Raw genomic sequence first — 22,448 nt, forward strand, 5'->3', positions numbered from 1 at the left:
ATGCCTTTTCCTGGGTCCTAAAAACCAAGAGCCAGACATGGTTAAGGGATGAAAGGGTTTTTACCTGAGGATTTAATAAGGATAATTACTGGTGCACCACTTGGCCAAGGTGGAACGTGCCACAATGGCACACATGGTAGATGGCTTACACAATTTACAGACCTCACAAATCAGCAGATCTAACAAGGAACCCCATGAGAGGCTTGAATGAAGAGGGTGATATCCTCCCATCCTGAAGAATTCCCTCCTGGATGGGCCAAATCTTAGCTTACAGGGTATGTCCTAGAGCAGGCCCTGGTTTCTCAAGGTGGTGTAGGGCTTTCTAGCCTCCAGGATTTCTGGTCTCCTGGCCTAGCACAACACCAGGACTATGCTAAATTATCAGGCTTAAGGAATTCCAAGAATGCATCCTAAGAGTACTGAAAATACATTATATGAAAGGTGATGTAGGAAAGGAAAGATGGTACAGGAAAGGAAAGGCAAAAAATCATCATCATCAGTATGAGTTTGGCTTCTTTGCAAAGTGTATTTACACAAGAAACCCTATGAAGACATTTAAAAGGGATTTCATTGAGAAGTGGTGCTACATAAAAATCTGGGGTTACATGCATTCCCAAGAATGTGCAGAAGCACCTGAAGTCTCCCATGATTTCTGAAAAATAGCTGTAACTTTCTTATTAAATGAATGTGACAATTTTTAAGGCATTCAGATGGGCATTTTATTTACAACCCATGTTTCCTATTTTAAATGGTGTTGACAACAATGAACCAGTAAGAAAATCTGAACTGATGAACCATCTATAGATTATCCATTACTAAACTGTGTATTCCAGGACCCTGACAGCAAACACTGCCATCCTGGAGCCCTGTGAGCAGACACTGTGCATGTAACACAGCCAATAAAGAAACAATTTTTTGTCTGACCTACCCCTTGCTAAAAATCATCGAGTGTCATCCACCTAGCAGAGGAAATTTTGGAAATGGTTAGCCAAAAATTGTGAATGAGTATCAAAAGTGGCCTGAGAAAGGAAAGTAAAAGTAAATGGCAGTAAAAAATGAAGATGCCTTAAATGTGACTACTAACGACAACCAATTAGTTTTGACAGATTACTGCTTTTGCCAAGCAATTTCATCCACATAAAATTCAGTTCAAACTGTAACTACTGCACAGTATTTTTAATTCAATTCCATTAAGTCACAGGAAGATGTAGAACAGGCAAAGAATGCAAGTGAAGCAGGCAAGAATTTCAGCATTACACTGCCAGCATTCTCACTGCAAAACAGCTGAGGAAAACACCTCTGTGTCTTCTTCATGCAACCTCACGTGGCACTGGCACACTCCAAAAATACTGAACAAGGTTTGTTCTCCCTGGATTCACAACCCAAACCCCTCAGCATGAAATTCTCCTGAAGCAATGCTTACTTACCATTATCATCGTTAAGACCCAGCTGCCCAAATTTGTTACGTCCCCATCCAAAGATGGCTCCAGAAAGAGTTAGTACAAAACTGTGAGCTCCTCCTGCTGCAATCTGTGCAAAAGGGATTCCCAGCAGAGATTTAATCATCTGTGGTGAGGTTTGTTTCTTATACTCATAACCTAAGCCCAGCTGGCCATATTTGTTTTGTCCCCAGGAAAACACTTCACTTCCTGTTTGAAGGAAAAAATAAACAACCAAGAAATACAATTAATATTGTTTAATAATACAATGTTTATCCACTGTAAGAAAAGCTAAAATTAGACTGTCACTCTTCAAATATTTTTGAGTCTGAAAATGCATACAAATTACTGACTTCCGAAGCTAAGCATTCTTGTGTAATTTGCAGGCATTCAACTCAAGCATTTAATCAGACTGGAAGTACTTAAATCACATTCAAACCCCTCAAAACTGCTCTTAACATTCCTATTTCAACAGTGCTAGATCAACTGAGTTTGGTTATCACAAAGCAAGACACTGCTCCATGGAAGTTCCACCACTGCACAGATGTTTATGCAGAGATCTGTTAAAGCTGCACCCTGGACATGGAAAATTTTTCAGATTTCCAATCAAAAGCATCATTTAAGGTTTTCTAAGGCAAGACACTTAAATTTCCACACACAATTTAAGAGATGTATATTTTTAAATCCTGTCTTAATTATATGATCAATGAAGCACAAAGTTTGTGACGTCATTTGATACCTTACAAAGAAAAAAACATTTTGAAGAATGATAATCAAAGACCTAAATTTTCTTTCTAAAAATAAAATATTCTCTTGAACAACCAGTATTTTGCCAAGGTATAGACTGTCCTAAAGATGAACACAAAATAATTTACTTTGGCTGATGTGACATGTTTTCAAGAGCAGTGTTACCTTCAAAATGTTTCCTATGTCTCTCACATCTCCACCTTTCCAATAACAGTTTTATCAAGCTGGGGAAATAATGAAACCCATCCCCTGGAGCAGTACTGATCTCTCAGATTTTATTTATTTATATTATCATTAACAACTCAACCCAGAAAACCCTACGGGGCACGCAAAGAACAGAAAGGGAGCTGCAAATCCATGAACTGGCAATAAAATAGTGATGTTGTATTTAAAACACTGAGGGAATTTTAAATCACAAATTCCTGTGATGCTCTTGCACCTTTGACCAATGGAACATTAACAACAAAACTCTGCCACTCCCACTTTCTACTGCAGATCTTAACTCAGGCAAAGGGTTACTACTCCTAAAGCTCTGCCTGCCCTGAAAACAAAAGCACTTCTTTGGGTTCTAATGCTAATTACACCTGGGAATACATGATGGCACAGGAAATGCTCAGTATGAAGCCATGAAGAGTCACATACACTATCCAGGCACATAAAACCAGTATAAAAAAATATATTTAAAACTACTGTATTTAAAGCCAAAAAAAAAATCATTCAGCATACAATGATCACCTGCCTCCCCACCATTATTTAATTCCTATTTTAAACACAGATTGTTCACAAACACTGACAAACTACAATCTTCATGGAATTTTGAGTTGCTAAATTCCCTTTAAACCTTTCCAGCAGCCACTTTTTCCCAGTGGAAGTTTTGGCCACAAGTCTCCTATCTCGTGATGAGACAAGCAACAAGCAAATTTTAATTCATTTCTGTTTCTGGACAGCTGCAATAACCAGACATGCAGGACAAGTGAGGCCAACTCAGCACGTGCTCATAGCCCCAGCAGAAATTTGAAGTTAGGTATTTAAACTTTCAAAAGGTGGCTTGTGTGTGACATGGCATTTTAGCTATGGAAGCACCAAAAAACAGAGGCTTTGCCATAATAAAGCACACAAGGAAACACTCCTGTAACTTGAGGGTACAGGTTAAAACAGACCAGGGACAGAGCAACATCCCAGCAGGATGAGAAAGATTTGGTACCAAGAAAAAGAAACTAAATAAAAAGGAAGTTACATGAAAGCCAGATGATAAAATTAAAAAAAAAAAGATAAAATAAATGTTGAAAACTTTTGAATTCCCTGGTAAGAAACTGCACAAAACTTCAGGAGAATTTGGCTTACCTTTTGAGAGTGCTAGCGAGTGATAATAACCACAAGCAACTTGAACAATCTGGATCTCTGATAAGCTTTTAATATTTCTATTGGGGCAAGAAAACAGAAAAAGAATTAAGCTACCAGATCATGGTATGAAATTAATGCTAATATATAAAATGAGAATCCCTTTCACTGAAATATATTAAACATCCCAGCTTTAATTAGATGCTATTTAGTAAAATCTGAAGTCAGAACTGCTTCTTCTCTAAACCTTTTAAGGTCAGGTTCTTTTCAGTGTTATTATCAAATAGACAGAGTCTGTAAAAGCCCATAATGAAGGAGTGGCGAGGTTCAGGTGCTGGGAAGGTGATCTCACACAGCTGAAGGGAGGAATGAATACAGAATACAAGAGGAAACACCTCCTTACTTTCTGGTTTCCAAAACTGCAGTTTACAGAGCTAATACATATTGCACAATATTATAAAGAAGTTGCAAATTCACCCACATATGCACTAAAACTAATAATGCTTTCAACTTTGGATGAGAAAGAAAAGTTTCTGAAGGGCCTGTGGGCTTTCAATTTTGATGTAGATAGAACGTTTTTAATATTATAATCATGAATAATCAAGGTTCCAAGGAACTGTTAATTTTGTGTGTGGACTTCATGTAGCTGGAATGTTCATGGCATTCTGAAAACAAGCCCATGACCTTGGCCAATATGAATTCTTTTAACTAGAAGGTGCATTATTCTATCAAAGCTGAAAAGCTTTGGGGTGAAAACCAAAGTACAAAGAGTGAACAGCAAATGTACCTTCTTCAAATTGAAAGTTTAACACCCTACTTCTCTTTAACTTTTTTTAAATGGCATTCATACTCTTAAAATACCCACCCTACTTTTCCAATCTAAGTCTCATTTTTAGTGGAGGATTATTTAAAAAATAACACAAAGAAAAACACCCCAAAAAGCAGCAAACCAAACCAAGCACACCTGTAACACATTTCTAACATCAGATGACATTTTGAGAAAGGAAACTGTCTACACACAGCATTCAAGTATCACAGCTAATATACATTTTCTATATTTATATGGCTTTACCTATAACAACAGAATAGCTTCACCAATATGATTTAAGCACATTATTTTTAAAAAAGAAGGCAATTTATTATGTACTATTTTTAACCTGGGCACTCTGACGCATTCCTCTGTTCCTGGCAAGCCAAGCTGTCCATCAGTAGCCAGACCCCAAGCATATACCTGACCTTTGTCATTTAATGCAAGAGTGTGGGCTTCTCCACATGACACAGCTACAATATTTTGGGCATCCAGTGCACCAACATGTTCTGAAAAAAAAATAAATAAAATTAGTTGGTTAAAAAAAAGATAAATAAAAAAGCTAATGACAAACTAGGCTTGTTCCAAACAGTTTACACAGTACTAAGACATTAGCTGGCATGACATTCAACTAATCCCAAAAATTCTGCTGAAACACCCCTTATTTAAAATTCTAAACATGTGAATCTAGGAGAAATAAGTTAAATTTGACACCCTGAAGTCACCAAATAATGATTGTTTCTGGAGCAAAACACAGAAGTGCATGAAACCTGCTTGATTGTAATAGTTCCTTCTAATCTTGCCATCTGAAAATGAGTGCAGAAACTCAATTAACAGTAAGGTCAAACAGATTATTGTCAAATGACTACACGTGTAGACATTATGTAAGAGGAAAACATTCTACCACAGCAAATTAAATTCACCTATTCATTATTAAGAAAGAGCCTGCACAACACGGCAGGGCAAATTACAGACTAAAGCCACTGATTTTGCAACGAGCTACACAATGTCTTCTTTATAATGCAAAATACAGTAGAAACAGACCCTAAAGAGTAATTTTTCTAGACATACAGTGCATGCCTCTGAAAAGCATCTGTGATTTTTTTTCCAGTACCAATGCATTTGGAAACACTCGAAGCTTGGTTTTGGGCTTATCATTTGCGATCAGGAGTCTAACATTTCCATTTCAGCAATAAGGAAAGCGACAAATACCATCAGGGCCTGTCATTAAGGCTGGAATTTTTAACAGCTCCCTTAAATACGAGACTGCTTGGACATTTTACTCCCAGGTTTCAAACATAAATTCTATTCCAGCCTAAGGATGGCACACCACTGAAAAAGCCTGTGTATCATCAATTTTACAGGCACTCTAAACACAGCCCAAGTCAACTTCAAAACAGTAGCTCACATTATCTGCAGCACGACAGGCACTCAGCTTCCAAAATAAACCAACACAGGCAGCAGATATAAGTTCTTTTTATTACATCCAGCTGGTCTGACTGAAGAGGTTACCACCCCAATTCACCCAGCAGAGCCTCCCACAGCTCTGCCGGTGGGAGAGGTCATGGAAGCGCTCTCCAGCTCGGGCACCAGCACACAGATTATTAGCTCAGGCAATCTCCTCCAGCTGCTGAACCAGCCAGCCTCACTCTGCCTAAAATGGGTTAAGGAACACTCATGCAGTCCCTATGGCAAGCAGAGCTCTAGAAGGAGGAAAGAGGAAAGGCAGTGGGGACAAGGAGGTAGCAAAGACAAACAGTCAGCAACAAAATTATCTTCAGTTAGCAGAAACACATTCAAAAGAGAGCATCCACCCATCTGTGAAGATACCAAGCCTCTCTACACTGTGCAGCTGAAGTTATCCCAATGCTCTGAGCTTCATACAACACTCAGTATTATCAGTAACCTCTGGGTGAAAGTAAAATTAGGGAGGACATTACAATCCTCATGTGTCTGAGCACATTTAAAAAAAAATATAAATTACAGCAGGTCCATTATATATGAAAGGTCGTGCAAATTAAAAGATATTTTCATTGTAACTTTTAGATTTAAAAGACAATTCAGCATAACTTTCAAAGTGGGTAACAAGTAGTCAGCTTGACACGCTGAGTTTCTCTTCATGCTCATGAAGCAGATGTTTAAAGTTTTAAAGGATTAAAGTTTTAATTAAAGGATTATCAGTTTTAATATCCACATACTGTTTCCCAACAGAAGTTTAAACATTAGTTTAGAAAAGTTACATCTCAGAAAAAAAAATAAAATAAAAATTGGCACCAAAACCGAAACTGTGTAAAAGAGAACTACTAAAATACCTCGTGACGCCACATTTCCATTTGAAAAAATCGTGGCAAATATTGAGCCAAGCAAGTTGTAAAAGTGCTCTAGGAGTGATGAGAATGGAGTCTCAGTAAGCCTTTCCAGTTTGTGAGGTGGTGCTGTAAGCAGAGAGCAGCAGTGTTCCCTGGCTCTCAGCACCAGCTATGACTCACAAGCAAGCTCTGAAGGGAGCCCATGTGCACACTCCTCTGCAGTCCCTGCGAGATGTTTACCCACTTCTGCTCCAGAACTGCACTAGGAGGGAGCAGAAACACACACACAACATGGATGGGAAGAAAAAAAGCCCCAAGAAGTGTTACACAGCATCCTTCAGGCTTTTCCAAATCCTCTCCCCGTAGCGTTGCATATGCTGATAAGTCTTTTATCAAAAGTTTTATTTTTAGTTCTTAAAAAAAGAGAACATTGCTTTAATCAGACCTGCTGTACACCACATATTAGACAACTAAAAACACTTTTCTCTGCTGTGATATGCCAAATACTCATTTCCACCATATCCAACAGCCAAACACAAACGTGAAGTACAACACCAAGCCCTGTATTGCATCAGGTCAGCTCCCCTTGAGATTAAAACAGACTCCCCTTGAGTCTGCCATGGCCATGCTCAAAATAAAAAATAGTGGCAGTGCCAAGCAAAAATATGGGGGGACTGTTTCCTAGCTGCTTGTTTCCAAGTGTCACAAGAACCCATCCCAACAAAGCAATGCACTTCCTGCTAAAAACATGTCCATCCTTGGAAGAACTGCTGCATGTGAATTTGCCACATGCACAGGCAGTCCTGGCTTTGGTGGAGCACAATAAAACAAAAGCCACACACGCCACCACACAGAATCTCCACAATTCAGCACTTCTCAACTTACCTGGTCTTTTCCTGGCTTTTTCATGCCCTAGTTGTCCTAGATCATTGCATCCACATGTATAAACAGTCCCATCATCCAGGACAAAAACAGTATGTCTCAGTCCGCATCCTACATCTCTGACCCTTTTATTTAGGAAAAAGTCACTTTTTCTGGGTTCTAAAACAATCTCTTCATCAATTCCACCCAATCCAAGCTGTCCAAAAGATGCATTGCCCCAGCACAACATGTTTGCACTTCTTTTTGAGATCTTCCAACTTCACTTTTATAGAATATTCCTTCTGTGTAGCTGTTAAGAAAAAAGGAAAATGTGTATTTCTCAGTATTGCACCCAACATTTATGTTATTTTCTATAAAGCATGTATTCCATGAACTCATTTTCTCTATACCAATGTATTAAAACCCTGAGCAATTTTTTAAGAGTGTGATTTGCTTTCTTGCACAGGATTTACTTTGACCCTGTAGCAAAATGCTTTCTTTTCCATTTCAGAAACAACTTTTGAGATGTGCAGGTCGCTGGTTTTACATAAATTTGTCTCAAAAACTTAAAATAGCATGAAACTTCTTTAATCCCCAATCCAAATTTACACAAACTTGCAGTTGCATCCAATTCCAATGGAAACATCTTCAAATATCTTCCAAGGAGACAGTACAGCCTCCCACCTTTACTTGAAAAGAAATGTGCATGGCCTCAAGATCATCACCAAAAACAACTATTGACTCACAGCTTGGAAAAAATTGGTCAGCTCTGATCAATCCAATTATGCAATACAAAGTCCAATATGCTGTGACAAGTCATTACATTTTAAACAACTTGGAGTGAACTGAACTTACAGTTTAAAAGAAAATAAATAGCTGAAACTCAAGTCCCCAGTCTTGCACTGCAATCATCACCAGCTTCAGTCACGCTGCAGTAACAGGAGGCCACACACACCAACTCCCCCCCAAGCAAGCCCACATCCCTAATCCCTAAATTACAATTATCAGTATTTGTGCTGACCAGACTCTGTACCATTTTGGAAAGGATTCAAAGCTGCCCTTCTCTTCCGTTTGCAGTAGTGCATAGGACAAAGAATTGGTGACAATGTTTTTGCTACTACTTAAAAAACACATTCCCGTGATAGTAAGTTTCCCTGTATTTTCAGAGCAATTTAAAAGTCAGTGTTATCTAATGTTAATTTACTACAAATTTTCATCTGTGACCATTATTTAGAAGACATTCTGCAGGGTCATAGCACATATAAACTACCTAAACCCCAAACTGCTCAAAGAAGCAAGCCAACACTTAACATCTAAGCATTACATACACCCAAGGGCAGAATTCTTGCCAGCACAACAGGATAAACTATTTTTCTCTGCACAAGTCAAAACGCAGTAAACAAGACAATTATTTTTAATAATAAAAAAAAAAACCAAAGCAACACTGAACCCAAACATCTTAAAATATATTGCATTCTGTTTACCTATCTCAGGAGGTGAGGCATGATCAAGTATTTCCCTAGCTATATCCTACCACATTCAGAAGGGGACATCGAAACGAAGATGTCTTCATTAAGACATAGCTACACAACAGCACATGTCACACATCTGCAGCAGTGACTTGTTTCAACCTGCAACGCAAGAAATTAGGAAAGATGAACTATTAATAATTCTTGGAGATTTCTGCAGTGAAGATTTAGCCCCATCTCCAACAGGAAAAAAAAATAAGCAAAGTTTTCCTTTCCATTGAACTGTTTACGTATATCCACGGAAGGCGGGGTTGTTTTGTATCGTTTTAGAGCCAGTAGCCAAAGTTCTGTACTTTGATCTGGAATCACGGCAGTCTTTCACCCCTGTGCGTGGTGGTCATGAGAGCCAACTCGCGCCGCCAGCTGCTGGATGCTCTCGCTCGTGACGCCGAGAGCGGCGCGGAGCCGCCTGCCAGCACACACCGGGGCCAGCACCGCGCTCGCCCGGGGCCGCCGGGGCGCGGGGCGGCGGCAGGGAAGCGCCTGGAGGCTTCTCGCGGGCTACGGCCGCTGTGGGAGCGCCGGTCCCATGAGGGGACCCCGCCCGCCCTAGCGCTCGCCGCCGCCCCGCGTTCCCTCGGCGGGGCTCGGCTCCCCGGGCCCGCCGCTCCGAGGTGCGGAAGGAGCGGCGGGCGCGGCCCGGCGGCGGCGAACGGGTGGCGGCCGGCCCGCTCCGCGCCCCGCGGCTGCTCGGCGGCGCCGCCCGGCCTGCTCCAACCGCCTCGGCCCGCACCTGCCCCGCGGCACCGCCGTCCGGCCCGCCCCGCTCCCGCGTCCCGCCGCCCGAGCGCGGCCCCGGCCACTTTTCCGTCCGCCCCGCGGGGCCCCGGGGCGGCGGCGCCCAGCTCCGCCGAGGCCCGGCGGGACTCACCGGTGGCAGCGAAGCGCTCCGCTCCTCTCCTCCCCGCGACCCGCCCACCGCAGGCGCTCGCCGGCCACGGCCGGGGCGTGAGCAGCGTGAGCAGCCCCGGGCGCGGTGACAGGGCCCGGCCGCCGCTGCCGCGCAGGCGCCGGCTCGGCGGGCGGGACCGCAGCGCCCGCTGCACCGCCCGCCTCCCGCCGGCCCGGCCGCGTGGGCAGGGGCGGGGAGGCGGCGCGGGGCCGGCGGAGCTCCGGAAGGGCCGTTGCGCTCGCAGGCCGCGCGCGGCTCCGTTCCCGCCGTTGGGCCGTGAGGGGAGGCGGGGAGGAGAGGGCAGGAGCGAGGCTCGGGAGCGGCCCGGGAGCGCCGCAGTGACGCTCTCCGCTCCTGGGCTGCTCGGGCACCACAGGGCCGAACGCGGAGCTCGGCTGTCCCCTCCCATGGGGACTGCAGCCGTCTCTCGGCATGGGAACACATGTGAGAGCGAAAGTACAGAACCCTCGTTGTGTTGCCTCACGGGTTTTAGGGTGAGAATTAAAAAAGTTGAGCGGGTTCTGGGGCAGATAACTCCCTGAGAAGAGGTCTTGGTACGGCGTGTTTCGTCCGCCTTGCAGAGCCCTTCAGACACTTGGGCGCGTGTTGCTGCTCCTTAGCCGTGTGATGTACGGAGATCTGCAGAAGCCTCTGCTTGATCTCTGAGGGCACGAAAAGAACGAGAGCAATGAGTGGGAAGGAACTGGATCCGCCGGGGGGATGCAGGAACAAAGTGTTCTTCACACTCCAATTAAGCGTCATTAACTCGTGGGAGCGCGGAGCCGCTCCCCGCGGGCGATGGGCGCTGCTGCGGCGGGGGCAGCTCGGCCCTCCACGGCCTGCCCGCTCCAGGCGGGGCTCTGGGGCTTTGCTCTGCCCCTCCCGCAGGAAGAAATGCAGCTTTCGGAAATTCTCACTCTGGTTACAAGCTTTTCTCAGTGTCCATACGCAAGATGGGCATGGTGAAACGGGTTTTTTCACGCCTGTCTCTGGTAGAACCACTAAAAGAGAAGTTTACGTGCCAGGCACATTTCTTAACCCCTTTTTTTGGGGAGGAAAATCCATTGCAATTTATGTAATTTATGTATGGTTGGTAATCCAAATACGATTTTCTTATTTAGCAGCCTCTTTACAGAAGGGTCCTACCTTTATGTAGGTCGGGAAATGAAAAAAGGCCGGGACCAGGCTACTTCACAGCACAGTGATTTTGTGAACTGTGAATCTATGTTTCGTGTCCTTCTGCCCTTTTGTGAAATGGAAACAATTTCACAAAATCCCAATAAATGGGATGTCTTGGTCCAGCCATTAAACACTCCTTTGTAAATAGGTAAGATTCTACAGGACTTCTTAGGGTTTGTGGTTGTAGATTTATCAGTAAAGATCCAAACCAGAAATACGAAATTCATACCTAGAGAAAATGAGATTGCTGCATAGCTGACACAAGCTAAATGATGCAGCACTTTTCAGGACAGCAAATACCCGGTTTTGCTATTTAAAGGAGAAATGTGAGTGATTTGCCTTTTGCCATTCTGCATCTAAGACTGGCAGGATAGCAGGAGCTGTGACACAGAGCAAATACAGAAAAAGATTTTGTTTGTTATCTTCTAAACTTCCTTTTCCCTTTATTTGTGAGCCCAACGGAGTAGTAACTGTGAATAACTACACTGCGAAATGAATTTTAAATATTGGCATTCGTTGTGCAATGTGTCCTCTGACCAGCATGTGGGGATATGCCCAAGTACTTGAAGGGAACATTCTATGCCTGCTACAATTTTATCCAAGGAAAAGTCACTTGGTATAACTGGCTTAGGACATTAAATAAAAAATATATAAAGCATGAAACTACAAAGTGTTGCACAAATCTCAACTTCCTTCTGTAACAGACATAGCACCAAAATGCCACAGTGAAGTTCTGCAGCTGCAGTGCTCAAGGGAGCTCTGGGGTTGTTGCACCTCAAAATTCCCAATGTCCGATCTAGCACCTGCAAAAAAAACCTCAAGAGGTGCCAAATCCAGCGAAAACAAGAAATGTAAATCTGCTTAACTTCAGGGAAGGACTTTATTTCCTTGTAAGTGCCTTAGCACTGAGGGTTTCCTATTACCATTGCACAGACTTCTTATTGATGGTCCCAACAAGCAGGGAACTATTTTCAGTTCCCCTGCCATTATTAAAATAGCAATGCCTGGCTACTGCCTGGTGATAGCTGTCAGCACAATTGTTGTTTTTAAATCGTATCCCCATTAATCCCCCACTGAGATAATAAAAAAATGGGGAAATAACCATATCTAGGGTTAATTAATATATAATTTATGCTTAATTGCTAGAAAACATCTTTCAGCTAATATATATGTTTTTGAAGGCTACAGTGTTATGGCATAAAACTTTCTGTATAGTTAATAACAGAGACAGACTCTGCTCTCTTCATCCATTTTCTCCTGGCAACAGCCAGGACATACTTCGTAAACTTTTATTCTGCATTTCAAACCCCTTTGCTTTATACTTTGATGTGTCACAGACTACAGAAAATAGAAATGGGTGTCCAGAACAGCTGATAACATGAAATTAGAGATGTCAGCATTTTGCTGTGAGAAATTACCAACCTTTGTGTGAAGCCTTTGTGTAGAATATTCTTGATTAAGACAAAGAACGGGCTTTAGAATGCAAATAGCCTTACAAACAAGGGATGGTCAGACCCTTTTATGCCATTTCAGTTTTACATTTCATCCTCAGATCCTTCAGTTTCCATGTAGAGAACTCACACATACACAGAGTATGTGTTTTATATACTTTATATCCTTTATAGCTGAGTGTGCTGTAGTTCTCTCTCTGCCCACCCTGCTCACAAACAGTTCTGATCAAATGCAAATGTGCTTACCAGTAAGACAAATTATTTATTAACTGATGGCAACGTGCTGAAACAACCTGAACAGTTTCTGACCTGTTTGTGAACATAAATCACTACAGAAATACTAAACTGACGATGTTGCAAGTTCTGTGCTTAACTCGAGGCACCTGATAAAGGGAGCTGGTTAAGGGAAAACTGAGGAGACACCTTCAATTTAAGATAAGCAAACCCAAAAACCTGCAACCCCACCACTGCCCTCGTCCTCTCAGGCCACAAACTACAGCTGAACCAAAGGAAAGCTTTTCATAGGAGGCTGAATGCAAAGAAAATGAAAAAGGATGAGGATGAGCCCTGGATGTGAAGTCTGTAATGAAGGAAAGGAGCTGGCCTTTGTGTTAGGGACGAAGCTCTTGCATTCACAACCCCTCGTGTGGATCCAGTGTCCCCAGGCCCACACAAGCTGGCACAGAGTGGCTCCCCTGTGCCCTGGCACTATGGCAGAAGCCACACAAGTGCTGAGGCACCTGCAGGTTGGGGCTGAAGATGCTGAACATTTCTGAGCATCCTACGCAGGGCTGGGAGTGCAGCCCCTTCCCACATGTTCCTATTGAAGTGATGTTTCGCACTATTACATGTATTTTTCTGTTATAAATAGATCAGCAGGCCAGGTGCTAACTGAGCACCAGGAAATTCCCGTGTAGTCTTTTGGGTTTTTCAGTTTAAGAGCTGGATGCTCTGAGACACCAGTTCCCATGTCATTAAACTGAGCTTTTGGTCAGGCCAAAAGTGACTTTTGATTTTGAAGGTGCAATCCTCCAGGAATACAACATCAGTAATTGAGCGGGTTGTGCCCTGCAGAGACCAATTTGGTAACACACTGAACCTCAGCTTATAAAATAGCTGCAAGTGGTGCCACATGCTGCTGATTCTGACATGACACTGTGTCTTTGCACGGCAGCATGATGAAGCACCCTAAAATTAGCCTTCTTACTATTTCGTAAAGAGCAGGCAGAAAGGTAGCAGCCTGCACTGAGGAGAACAAAGAGGCACAGGACAGGACCAGAACTGAGGCTCACACACAGCCTGGTCACAGCTCTTCATGGTGAGCACTCTTGGCTTCTTTGCAAATTTCCATGTTGGATTGTTTAGTTTAATTTCTTATCCCAAGCACAGGCTGACCTGATTAGAAAGAAAGAAAGGTGCTCTTGTAAACAGAGGTGGGGAGGAAGGACCTGTTCTCTCAGGGGGATTGGGATTCAGCAGAAGGGAAAAATAACTGTGAAAATTACATGGATGGTCTCTTTTCTTAGGGGTGTGGTGGGAGCTGGCATTTAAATCACAGAACTGATTTTGTTGTTACTGGAATGTAACTGGGAATGTAACAAAAAAAAATGGGCTGATATGAGAATTGGAAACAACATGATCAAGTCCGTTTCTATTGAGCCAGAGTGATTTTTTTTCCTGATACTCAGTGCTATCTCTACCCCACTTACTGCTTGATGAAGTCCTAAAAGAATAAGATTTGAGAGAAAAAAAAAAACAACAAAAAACAACAATTCAACTTAGAGGCAGTAGGAAGATAGGGGCGTGGATGTGTTTGTGTACAGGAACAGAAATAGCGGAGGGAAAGATCCTAGACCAGAACTTGCAGGTGAGGAGAAAAAAGAAACTGTGAGGAAACATTTGAATAGAGGAGGGCACAAGAGGCATGCCATGAAAAGGGATGTGAGCACTGATTGCTAGCAGGGAAGGAGGCACAGCACAGGTCTCTAGGAAGCAGAGGACCCCCCAGCAGCTGGGTGTGACAGCCTGTGGCCCCATGCCCAAACAATTGTCAGTACACGCTGTTTTCTCTATTCCTGTGGTAGCACACGGCAAAGAATAGCTGGGAAGAAAATAACACCGGGGCATAAACTGTGACTGGTACATTCAAACTACATACAGCTGTTTCTGCTATTAGTTATCACTCAGAAATATGGGCCTGTTTTGCTACTCAGATATTTTTGTGCAGTAAAGATGATTGGACAGTACTCTGCTGCTTTTGTAATTTAATTCGGGACAATATTCATGATCTCACATGTATCACAGAGAGGCACGATTCTATACGATCTCTTTTGTGCTGTTAGTAATCAACAGATACTTGGTGAAGCATGGACTAAATGTGTCAAAGTGGGACTGAATCTATGACATTTGTATCAACTACAGTACAGGACATCTCTGTTTGTAAAGGGGATTAAATATTCACAGTGGTCAAAGTGTCTTGGACAGATGGAAAATTAAATTTCTCTTGCAGATGTTGTTAGGGCGTTCCACAGAAATTGTATGTGAGCAGTCAGAGTTTGGAGTCCTTGAAGGACTGTAATTCTTAATTTCCTATAATGTAAGTCTCAACCTTGGCATTAGAATAAAAAATTAAGAAAAAAATAATTGGAGACAGAAGGTGAGCTGTATGAGCTGAACAATCAAATCCTCATAACTGTGTGAAAAATGGAATCACTGCTGCTCCCTACACACAATTCCTATGCAGAGAAACCCAGTGACTCCTCATGTTCCCAGAGGTCACCTAAGTCAATATTTACTTTATTTAGGAAAGAAAAATTGCCATAAATTTGTAATCTTTTGTTTCTCTTTACTGACACTGGAGTGGTGCAAAGTGCAGCCAATTTTGTTGTTGAATTTTCAGCATGAGTGATTTGGATGCTCCTATTTCACTGCAGAAGACTTTGGGTCCATGTTTTTGGGATAATGTTTCTTTGTTTATTTGCTCTACCAGCATAGAACAAACTGCTTCCATTTAAAACTTGAAGCTTGAAAGGGGAAGCCAAAGCAACTGTATCTCTTTTGGAAGCAGGAACAGTTGAGCAGCCACTTGTGCCAAACCCCCATTGCATTTAGCTGTGCTTTTTGCTTGGATGGGGAAGGAGGCAGCAGTGATTCATCACCTATGTCTGCCTGATGAAGGCTTTCTTGTCTTTCATGTCAGCAACTCACCAGGACACCACTAAATACAGTCCCAGGCAGAAATGATCATTTCAGGGGCACAGAATACTCCCCACTTCACACATACATACTTACTGTCATAGAACAATAATACAGAGCTATTTTCAGCTCCTGGTCGAGGTTCTAGAGCAGCAAAATTACTCCTAGACATACACAGACACGAATCTGGGAGTAATCCTAGAGCTCAGGACCCTGGAGATTTAAGTGAGGTTGTTCCTGAGACTGTCTCAGTAAAAGACAGCATTTCAAGAGTATCCAAGTGACACAGCAGCTGCTGCTCACCCCATGAGCCAGCAGAGACATCCAAAACCAGACAGATTACAGGAGACTCGGCTTGAAACAGCAATTTCCTCAGAAAACAGTTACACATCATATTTTAGCCAGTAGACTTACCAAAAAACATTGTGCCCAAACGTGAGATAACTTCTGCAAATACAAACAGTTCAATGCAAACACTATTAGGTGCTTCTAGCTTTTAGCAAACTCAGCCAGGCAAACTTGTGTTTTAACAGTCAGTATCAATATTACAAATTCAATTCCTTGGATTATAACTTATTTTCCTTTTTTTTTAAAATAAAATAAAGGAAAGGAATGCTTATTTGTCTCATGAATAAGCTATTGCTTTGCAGCAAGCAGCATTAGGATTAAAATTCACTTTCTGAGAAGCAAATGATATGGTCTTTGTCATTTTCCCTGACCTCTTGTTCAAGTTTGAGTTTCTAAATAGCTCATCACCATTATAAACCGGTTTTGTGTTATCTTCTGTGTTTATAATAACCATAAGCATTAAAACAGTCTGTTCATGACTATAATAGTCCTGCAGAATTATAATAGGCAAGAACCTAGAAATGTTCCATTTACAGCCATTACAAACAGTTGTAATTTCCAGTGTGTTGGATCAGCAATGACTCCTCAAGTATCCAGTATTTGGGATTAAAGTGTCTGGACAATTTTCAAGTCAAATTTATGAACATATATATACATATATATATATAAAATATACATAATATATAATGTTATCTTTTGGCAAGGTTTTAATCTAGGATAGTCAATAACATACAGTTTTAAAATCTTCATTTTTGAAACTTCCCACAGCAGTAATTTTACACCTAATTTTGACTGGATACAGAACTATTTGCCCAAGTAACAACAAAACAGATACTGTTATTATAATGATTTCTGATGTTTTCTAAAAAACCCATAGCAAGTTAAAAGAAATACCATTTGACAAGTGGAATTAAATGGATTTTGAAATATAATTTAAGTATACATATTTTGAAGTGAAATTTTAAAGTTCAAGGATTATAAATAAATTTATTTTTATAGCTAAATTTGTAATTTATTTTTAATTTTTAAATTAATTTTTTGAGAAATTAAAAATTCAAACAGTGTGCTTGACTGCTGTAATTCCTTTGGACATATATTGATCAACTTAAAGAGAATAAAACCAGAAACTAGTAATATATTCCTCATCAAATATTTTCTGATATAAACCTTTGGCTTCCTCAAATCCTCCATCTCAGGATCTAGACCAGAGAGATCCTCACAGCTCTCCAGGAGATCCAAAGGTTTTCTCTTGTGCCACAGAAAGAGACACCAAGTATTTCAGGATTAGGAAGCATGCAATGTGTAGAGAGTTTCTTTCCTGACTTTTTCAGGAAGCAATCCTGTTTGGAGCCCTGTTATCCCTCCAATAACACAATTGGAAGGAGCCTGTGGGAGTGCACAGAAAATCACTGTATCTGCAAGAGACTGTCCTTAGAGTGCTCATTCTTGGGAGTCACATCATTACTATTATTATTATTATTATTATTATTATTATTATTATTATTATTATTATTATTATTATTATTATTATTATTATTATTATTATCACTATTATTTTCTTGAATTATCAACTTTATTATCTTGATTACAGCTGGGAAAACTCTGGAAGTTCTTCCTGCTGAGTCCTTTTTCTTCACCCTCAAAGCCATCATTTTCCCTGCTCTCCTTTAAGTCAATCCCTGAGCCAGGTCAATGGCCAATTTAAACCAGCTGAGTCTGGATGGGTTTATATCACAGCTCAGAACCCCAAAACTGAGTATGGCAGGTATGAAATACCACATTTATGCTCCTTGCATTTCATGAGAGCAGCAGTTCTGGTTCCCCTTCCACTCCAGCCCCCACTTCTCTATTCCCTCCAACACTTTAAATCCTGCTCAGCAGCAAAATGCACAACAAATCCACTCCACACAGGAGGAAGAGTTTTCATACCCACAGGTTATAAACATTGTGGTTGGGACTTTCTGAACTATGGGGCTTCAAAATGTGTATTGTCATCTTCAAAAAATGGTGAGTAAAGATTTAGGTGACTGCCTCAAGTCATTTTAACATCAAACTCTCAGCCAATATGAAGGTAAATACCTCAAATGGGAATATATAAGTGGATCTACACAGGCAAGTCCGTAGATTTTCAACAGAAATGTAATAACATTTAAAGCTTATCTTTTTAACTATTTAATAAAACTATAGTCTTGGTCTTTATATCCTGTCTTGGACTTTCCAAACTAGTAAATATTTCTTCATCATATAGATGTTTGCCTGATTTACCATGTTGTCCTGATTTAACATTAAGAGCATTACATCTAAAATTCAGTTCAAATGTCAAATTTCCACAGCCTCACATCACCAATTAAGCATGCCAGAAAGGTTTTGTTGTGCTTTAAAAGGCGTTTGCTAATCAGATTAAATGAAAAACACTTACCATATTTGCATTTTTCTTTCTAAGTATCACAGTTTGAAGTCTTCCAATATTTTTCCTTTTCTAAAGCAAAAAAAAGAGACATTTGGAAAAGGATTTCTAAAGGCACCGTAGCCAGAAAGAGAATTCCTTTCCATTAACTCATGGCACAGCACAAGGCATTAATATATATCACTGAGGTACCAGTTGATCTAAACTTGGCTTGCAATATGCATGGTTTATCAGATCACAATGTATTTTAAATCCTGTGATACATCTTTTGACTCCTGCTGTTGAGTAAATAATGTTTTGATTGGTATGAAATTAGATGGTTTTGGAGACTGACAACTGAGTAAGCAGAACCACTGGCCTGGGAAAGTCATCGATATTTCTGATTACAAGGTGATTTATTTGAAATAAATTAGGGGTTTTACTTAAGGTCCTAAAAGAAAAGGCATCTCCTCCTTTCTTTTTCTTATCCTCACTCTTTCTGTGTCTTACCTACTTGTGAAAAAGTCACCTGTGGCATAGCTAACCATCTGCTTGGCTAGTCACAATGGCCAGTACCATTGTACTCTGAGGGAATTTTCTGAGTCATGATCATGTAAGTGAGTTTACATTACCTGAATGCCATTTGATTCTGATAATGATTCTAATAATGATGGTGTTTCATAAGCTGGTACTAACAACTTCCTTTAATTCTCATCTCTGTTGCTTCTGAAAGCTTTGCTCATGTTTCGACATGAAAGACCTTTTTTTAAAAATTAAACCTGTTAAATCTATCAGTAGAGCTGTAACCCTTAAACCCCCTGGTGTTCTGAAGCTTCATCATTACCTATAGATAAAATTCTGCAGTGCATCGTCATCCACATTTTTACAGTTGATGTTATAACGCAAGTCAGTTTGGTGTTACAATGCAACATTGAAAGTGGGAAGGTGACTCAGTGGCCTGAGGGAAGGCGTTCCAGACAGATGAGGCAGCAGAAGGGAGGGAGTGCCAGGATAAACTCATCTCAAGTGTGCACAGTAAGGTGACACACTAAAGTGCTGGGAAAACAGCAACTCCAGCGGTCAGAGTTTGGGGATGATATCCTAGCTATGGTTTCATATCAAAATGATCCTATTTTAAACTAAAGGAGGAAAATTTTCAAAGCCCTAGGACTCCTGCCAAGGGCTTTTCCCCTTGTCAGTGCAGTCAGGTCGCTGTGCACAGAGCACCCAGCAGGGCACAGCTCGATTCCCGAACACCACGGGCCATTCCTGACTTTTATTTCTTGGCACAAAGACTGCCACGCTTTTCTGCTGCCCCCGTGTGTCGAGATGCGAGGTTCCCTGGAGGTGTGGATCCAACCTGGCTTGCCCAGCTGTGTCCCCTTCCCTCAGCTCATCCTGTTGCACCTGCAATACACAAACACAGGCTCTCCTTTCCATGGGGTTTGCTTCTGTCATATTTTAGCAAACTGGTCCCAGACCATGCTCTCCTGCTGCCTAAACCACGCATTTCTATGCAATCCACCTAACCAAGCTCTTATCTCTAGCCAGTTCTCCTCACTGAACAATGGTGTTGCTGTTCTCCAGACTGTGTGAGGTGACGCCATGACCCCAGGTCCAGAGAAGAGCTGATTCTCATGCCACTACTGATAAACACTGAAATTCTCATCTGAATGTGCCTGGAAAGCAAAAGGTCTCAAGAAATCATTTTTAAAATGTAGACAATCCATGAATGTTCTCTCCTTATTTTCATCTACCAATGATTTTAGACATTCTTATTAGGGGTGTATCTTGTGAGGTACAATTTCGACAACAGAGTTATTGAATATTTGGTCCTATTAAACATCTGACAGAGCTGGTATTTGTTTTCTAGACAGTTTTGCTTGTCTAGAACAGGTGATGCTTAAAACACCAGCCATTCATTCTGGGTTTGGGTTATCTAAAATCCTCAGGGTCCTGATCTACACTGCCACACGCTGAGCTCCTCCTCCTGCCACCTGCCCGGCCCTCTGGGATTAATTTGCTGTGAGCCTCAGGGCCTCTAACACAGACCAAACAACACTGGAAAGACACTACTCCAAAGCAGAAAAAAGGTACTGAAGGTACCTATATTTTATAGATAATGCTCTTAGTTCAGACAGAAATCAAGATTCTTTGGGCTTCTTTTCCTCATTACCATGCAACTCACATTAATTGGGTTTCCACAAATAACAGCCACACTTTGTTTTGTTCTTTCATGTTAAAACCACTTGAAAATAGACTCTCAGTGAGAGTTCCCTGTTCTTTCAGGGTTTGGGAATTTACTTGCAGGGAACCTGGCTGAAATACTGCTCTCTGTTCTAGATGTATGAAGCCATTTAAGTGATAAGAATAAGGAGTGAACTGTAAATCTCTGTTTGACAAATGTGTAATTGGAAATAGAGACTGTGGTTACAAAATATGCCTCCCTGGACTGACTCTTAGTCCACTTTTAAAAATACAATTCACAACATGTTGTTGTGTTAATCTCATCCCCAAGTCAAAAGCATCCATGTTCCTGTCTCTGGATAACAGTAAGGGGTTAACAAAGGCAGACACAGATGTCATATCTACTTAATATCAACCACAGAAATAGCTACCAGCAGAAAAAAGTTAAACTTTCCTACAAGTAACACAAGAAGAAGTCCAAATAATCAAAATATAAAGTATATAATATGGCTTTCACTGTAGAAATACTCCAGTATTTCTTTTTCCTTTAGATTTAGTTAAGCAGCCACTTTGTACCAGCCACTCTGACAACGTGTTCAGCTGGCATCAATTATGGCTATGAATATCCTTATTATATGTTTTGGAGATGGATGTTCTAAAGAATGGGAAATTGAAATGGATGGGCCTGTGTTTGGCTTAGAGCCCTCTCTGACACTGAATCCCAGGAAAACAAATCCATTGGTGTGTCAGCTCCACTGATATGTCGCTCACCTGTAGCAGCATCGGGCTGAGGCAGTTCCAGCCGGGGCTGGCTCAGCTGGAGACCTGAAACAACACAACAAAATTAGCCTTGTCTGCTACACCAGGTTCCTGTCAAAAACAAGAGACGGAAAGACATGAAAGACAAGAAATAAAGAGATGAAGGAAAAGAAGACAGGGAAGGAGAGGGGTCACAGTAGGAAGGCAAACCTCACACACCAAGAAGTGTCCAAAATTAGGTGAAGACAACACCAGAACTGGCATTATCAGATCCCTTCTAGGCTCTGTTTGGTCTAATCATGCCTTGCAATCAGGACAGTGAAATCCTATAGTGTGAAAATGGATCCCACAGTCTCTGGTGATGCTGGGAGCAGTAGCCCTGACTGTAAATCTCTTTTCAATCAAGCTGGTTGTTTGGCATCAGTGTCAAATCAAGCTTCCTCCTGCTTCACTTGCCCAAAGAAAGTCATGAATGGGGGAGCACATACTCAGTAATCAAACCCAGCTTCTGGGTTGTTTTAATCATTGTTTTCTGATCTTGTGCTTCTGTCAATTACCAGACATAATCTCCAATACATTGAACTGTATAGATAGGAGTCCTCATTAGTTTTATCTCAATTTCTAAATTAGTTTTTAAAACCAGTCTGATATAAGAGCTTGCATCAAACTTTTGCTTTTTGGGCAGCTGCCGGTCTCTGTGTGTTGGTATTTGCTCTACAGTCATTGAGATGTGAGGGTGCTGAGCACGGGAGGAAGGCTGCTGTGAGCCAAACTGCACCCAGACATGGTGGTAGCTGCCAGGAGATCCTCCTCAGCCACGTGAGCCTTCCCAGGGAGAGCTCATGTGTGTTCTATTTGAACCATAAAGAGAAACTATCCACTTGAAAATCTGAATCCTAGCAGCTTGTAAAATGTTGGTTAGATATCCCAACATTAAAAAAAAACCCCACATGTAATTTCCCTTAGAAAAGGAAGAATGTAGGAGAAGCTAATGAAATATTAACTGTACAGGAACAG

At 41.5% G+C, this 22,448-nt stretch overlaps 2 protein-coding genes across 19 annotated transcripts in view; one reads left to right on the forward strand and one right to left on the reverse strand.

Annotated features, from left to right (window-relative positions):
* Positions 1 to 22,448, reverse strand: part of HERC4 (HECT and RLD domain containing E3 ubiquitin protein ligase 4) — a 98,136-nt gene that overhangs the window by 19,834 nt on the left and 55,854 nt on the right. For 7 of the 14 annotated variants that reach the window (XM_086900062.1, XM_086900061.1, XM_086900063.1 and 4 more), the window contains 7 exons: positions 21,444 to 21,497; positions 18,519 to 18,578; positions 8,990 to 9,136; positions 7,530 to 7,815; positions 4,685 to 4,844; positions 3,531 to 3,607; positions 1,428 to 1,649 (listed from right to left, as the gene is read on the reverse strand). In XM_086900062.1, coding sequence (XP_086756188.1) covers positions 1,428 to 1,649; positions 3,531 to 3,607; positions 4,685 to 4,844; positions 7,530 to 7,755 — 685 coding nt within the window. In that variant the 5' untranslated portion in view covers positions 7,756 to 7,815; positions 8,990 to 9,136; positions 18,519 to 18,578; positions 21,444 to 21,497. Of the gene's footprint in view, positions 1 to 1,427; positions 1,650 to 3,530; positions 3,608 to 4,684; positions 4,845 to 7,529; positions 7,816 to 8,989; positions 9,137 to 9,327; positions 9,599 to 9,673; positions 9,700 to 9,905; positions 9,946 to 18,518; positions 18,579 to 21,443; positions 21,498 to 22,448 lie in introns of those variants that run through there. The other 7 variants (XM_086900071.1, XM_086900059.1, XM_086900068.1 and 4 more) reach the window with 5 other exon arrangements.
* MYPN (myopalladin) overlaps positions 10,186 to 22,448 on the forward strand; it is a 68,200-nt gene continuing 55,937 nt past the window's right edge. Inside the window, exons 1-2 of one of the 5 annotated variants that reach the window (XM_086900057.1) lie at positions 10,225 to 10,370; positions 13,776 to 13,874. Coding sequence is in view for 2 of the 5 variants with exons in the window: in XM_086900053.1 (XP_086756179.1) it covers positions 10,359 to 10,420; positions 13,776 to 13,874 (161 nt within the window). In the remaining 3 variants the exon portion in view is untranslated. Of the gene's footprint in view, positions 10,421 to 13,775; positions 13,875 to 22,448 lie in introns of all 5 variants that reach the window. The other 4 variants (XM_086900053.1, XM_086900056.1, XM_086900055.1 and 1 more) reach the window with 4 other exon arrangements.

The sequence above is a fragment of the Cyanistes caeruleus genome, chromosome 8 (genome assembly GCF_971803275.1).
Source record: "Cyanistes caeruleus chromosome 8, bCyaCae1.hap1.1, whole genome shotgun sequence".
NCBI lineage: Eukaryota > Metazoa > Chordata > Aves > Passeriformes > Paridae > Cyanistes > Cyanistes caeruleus.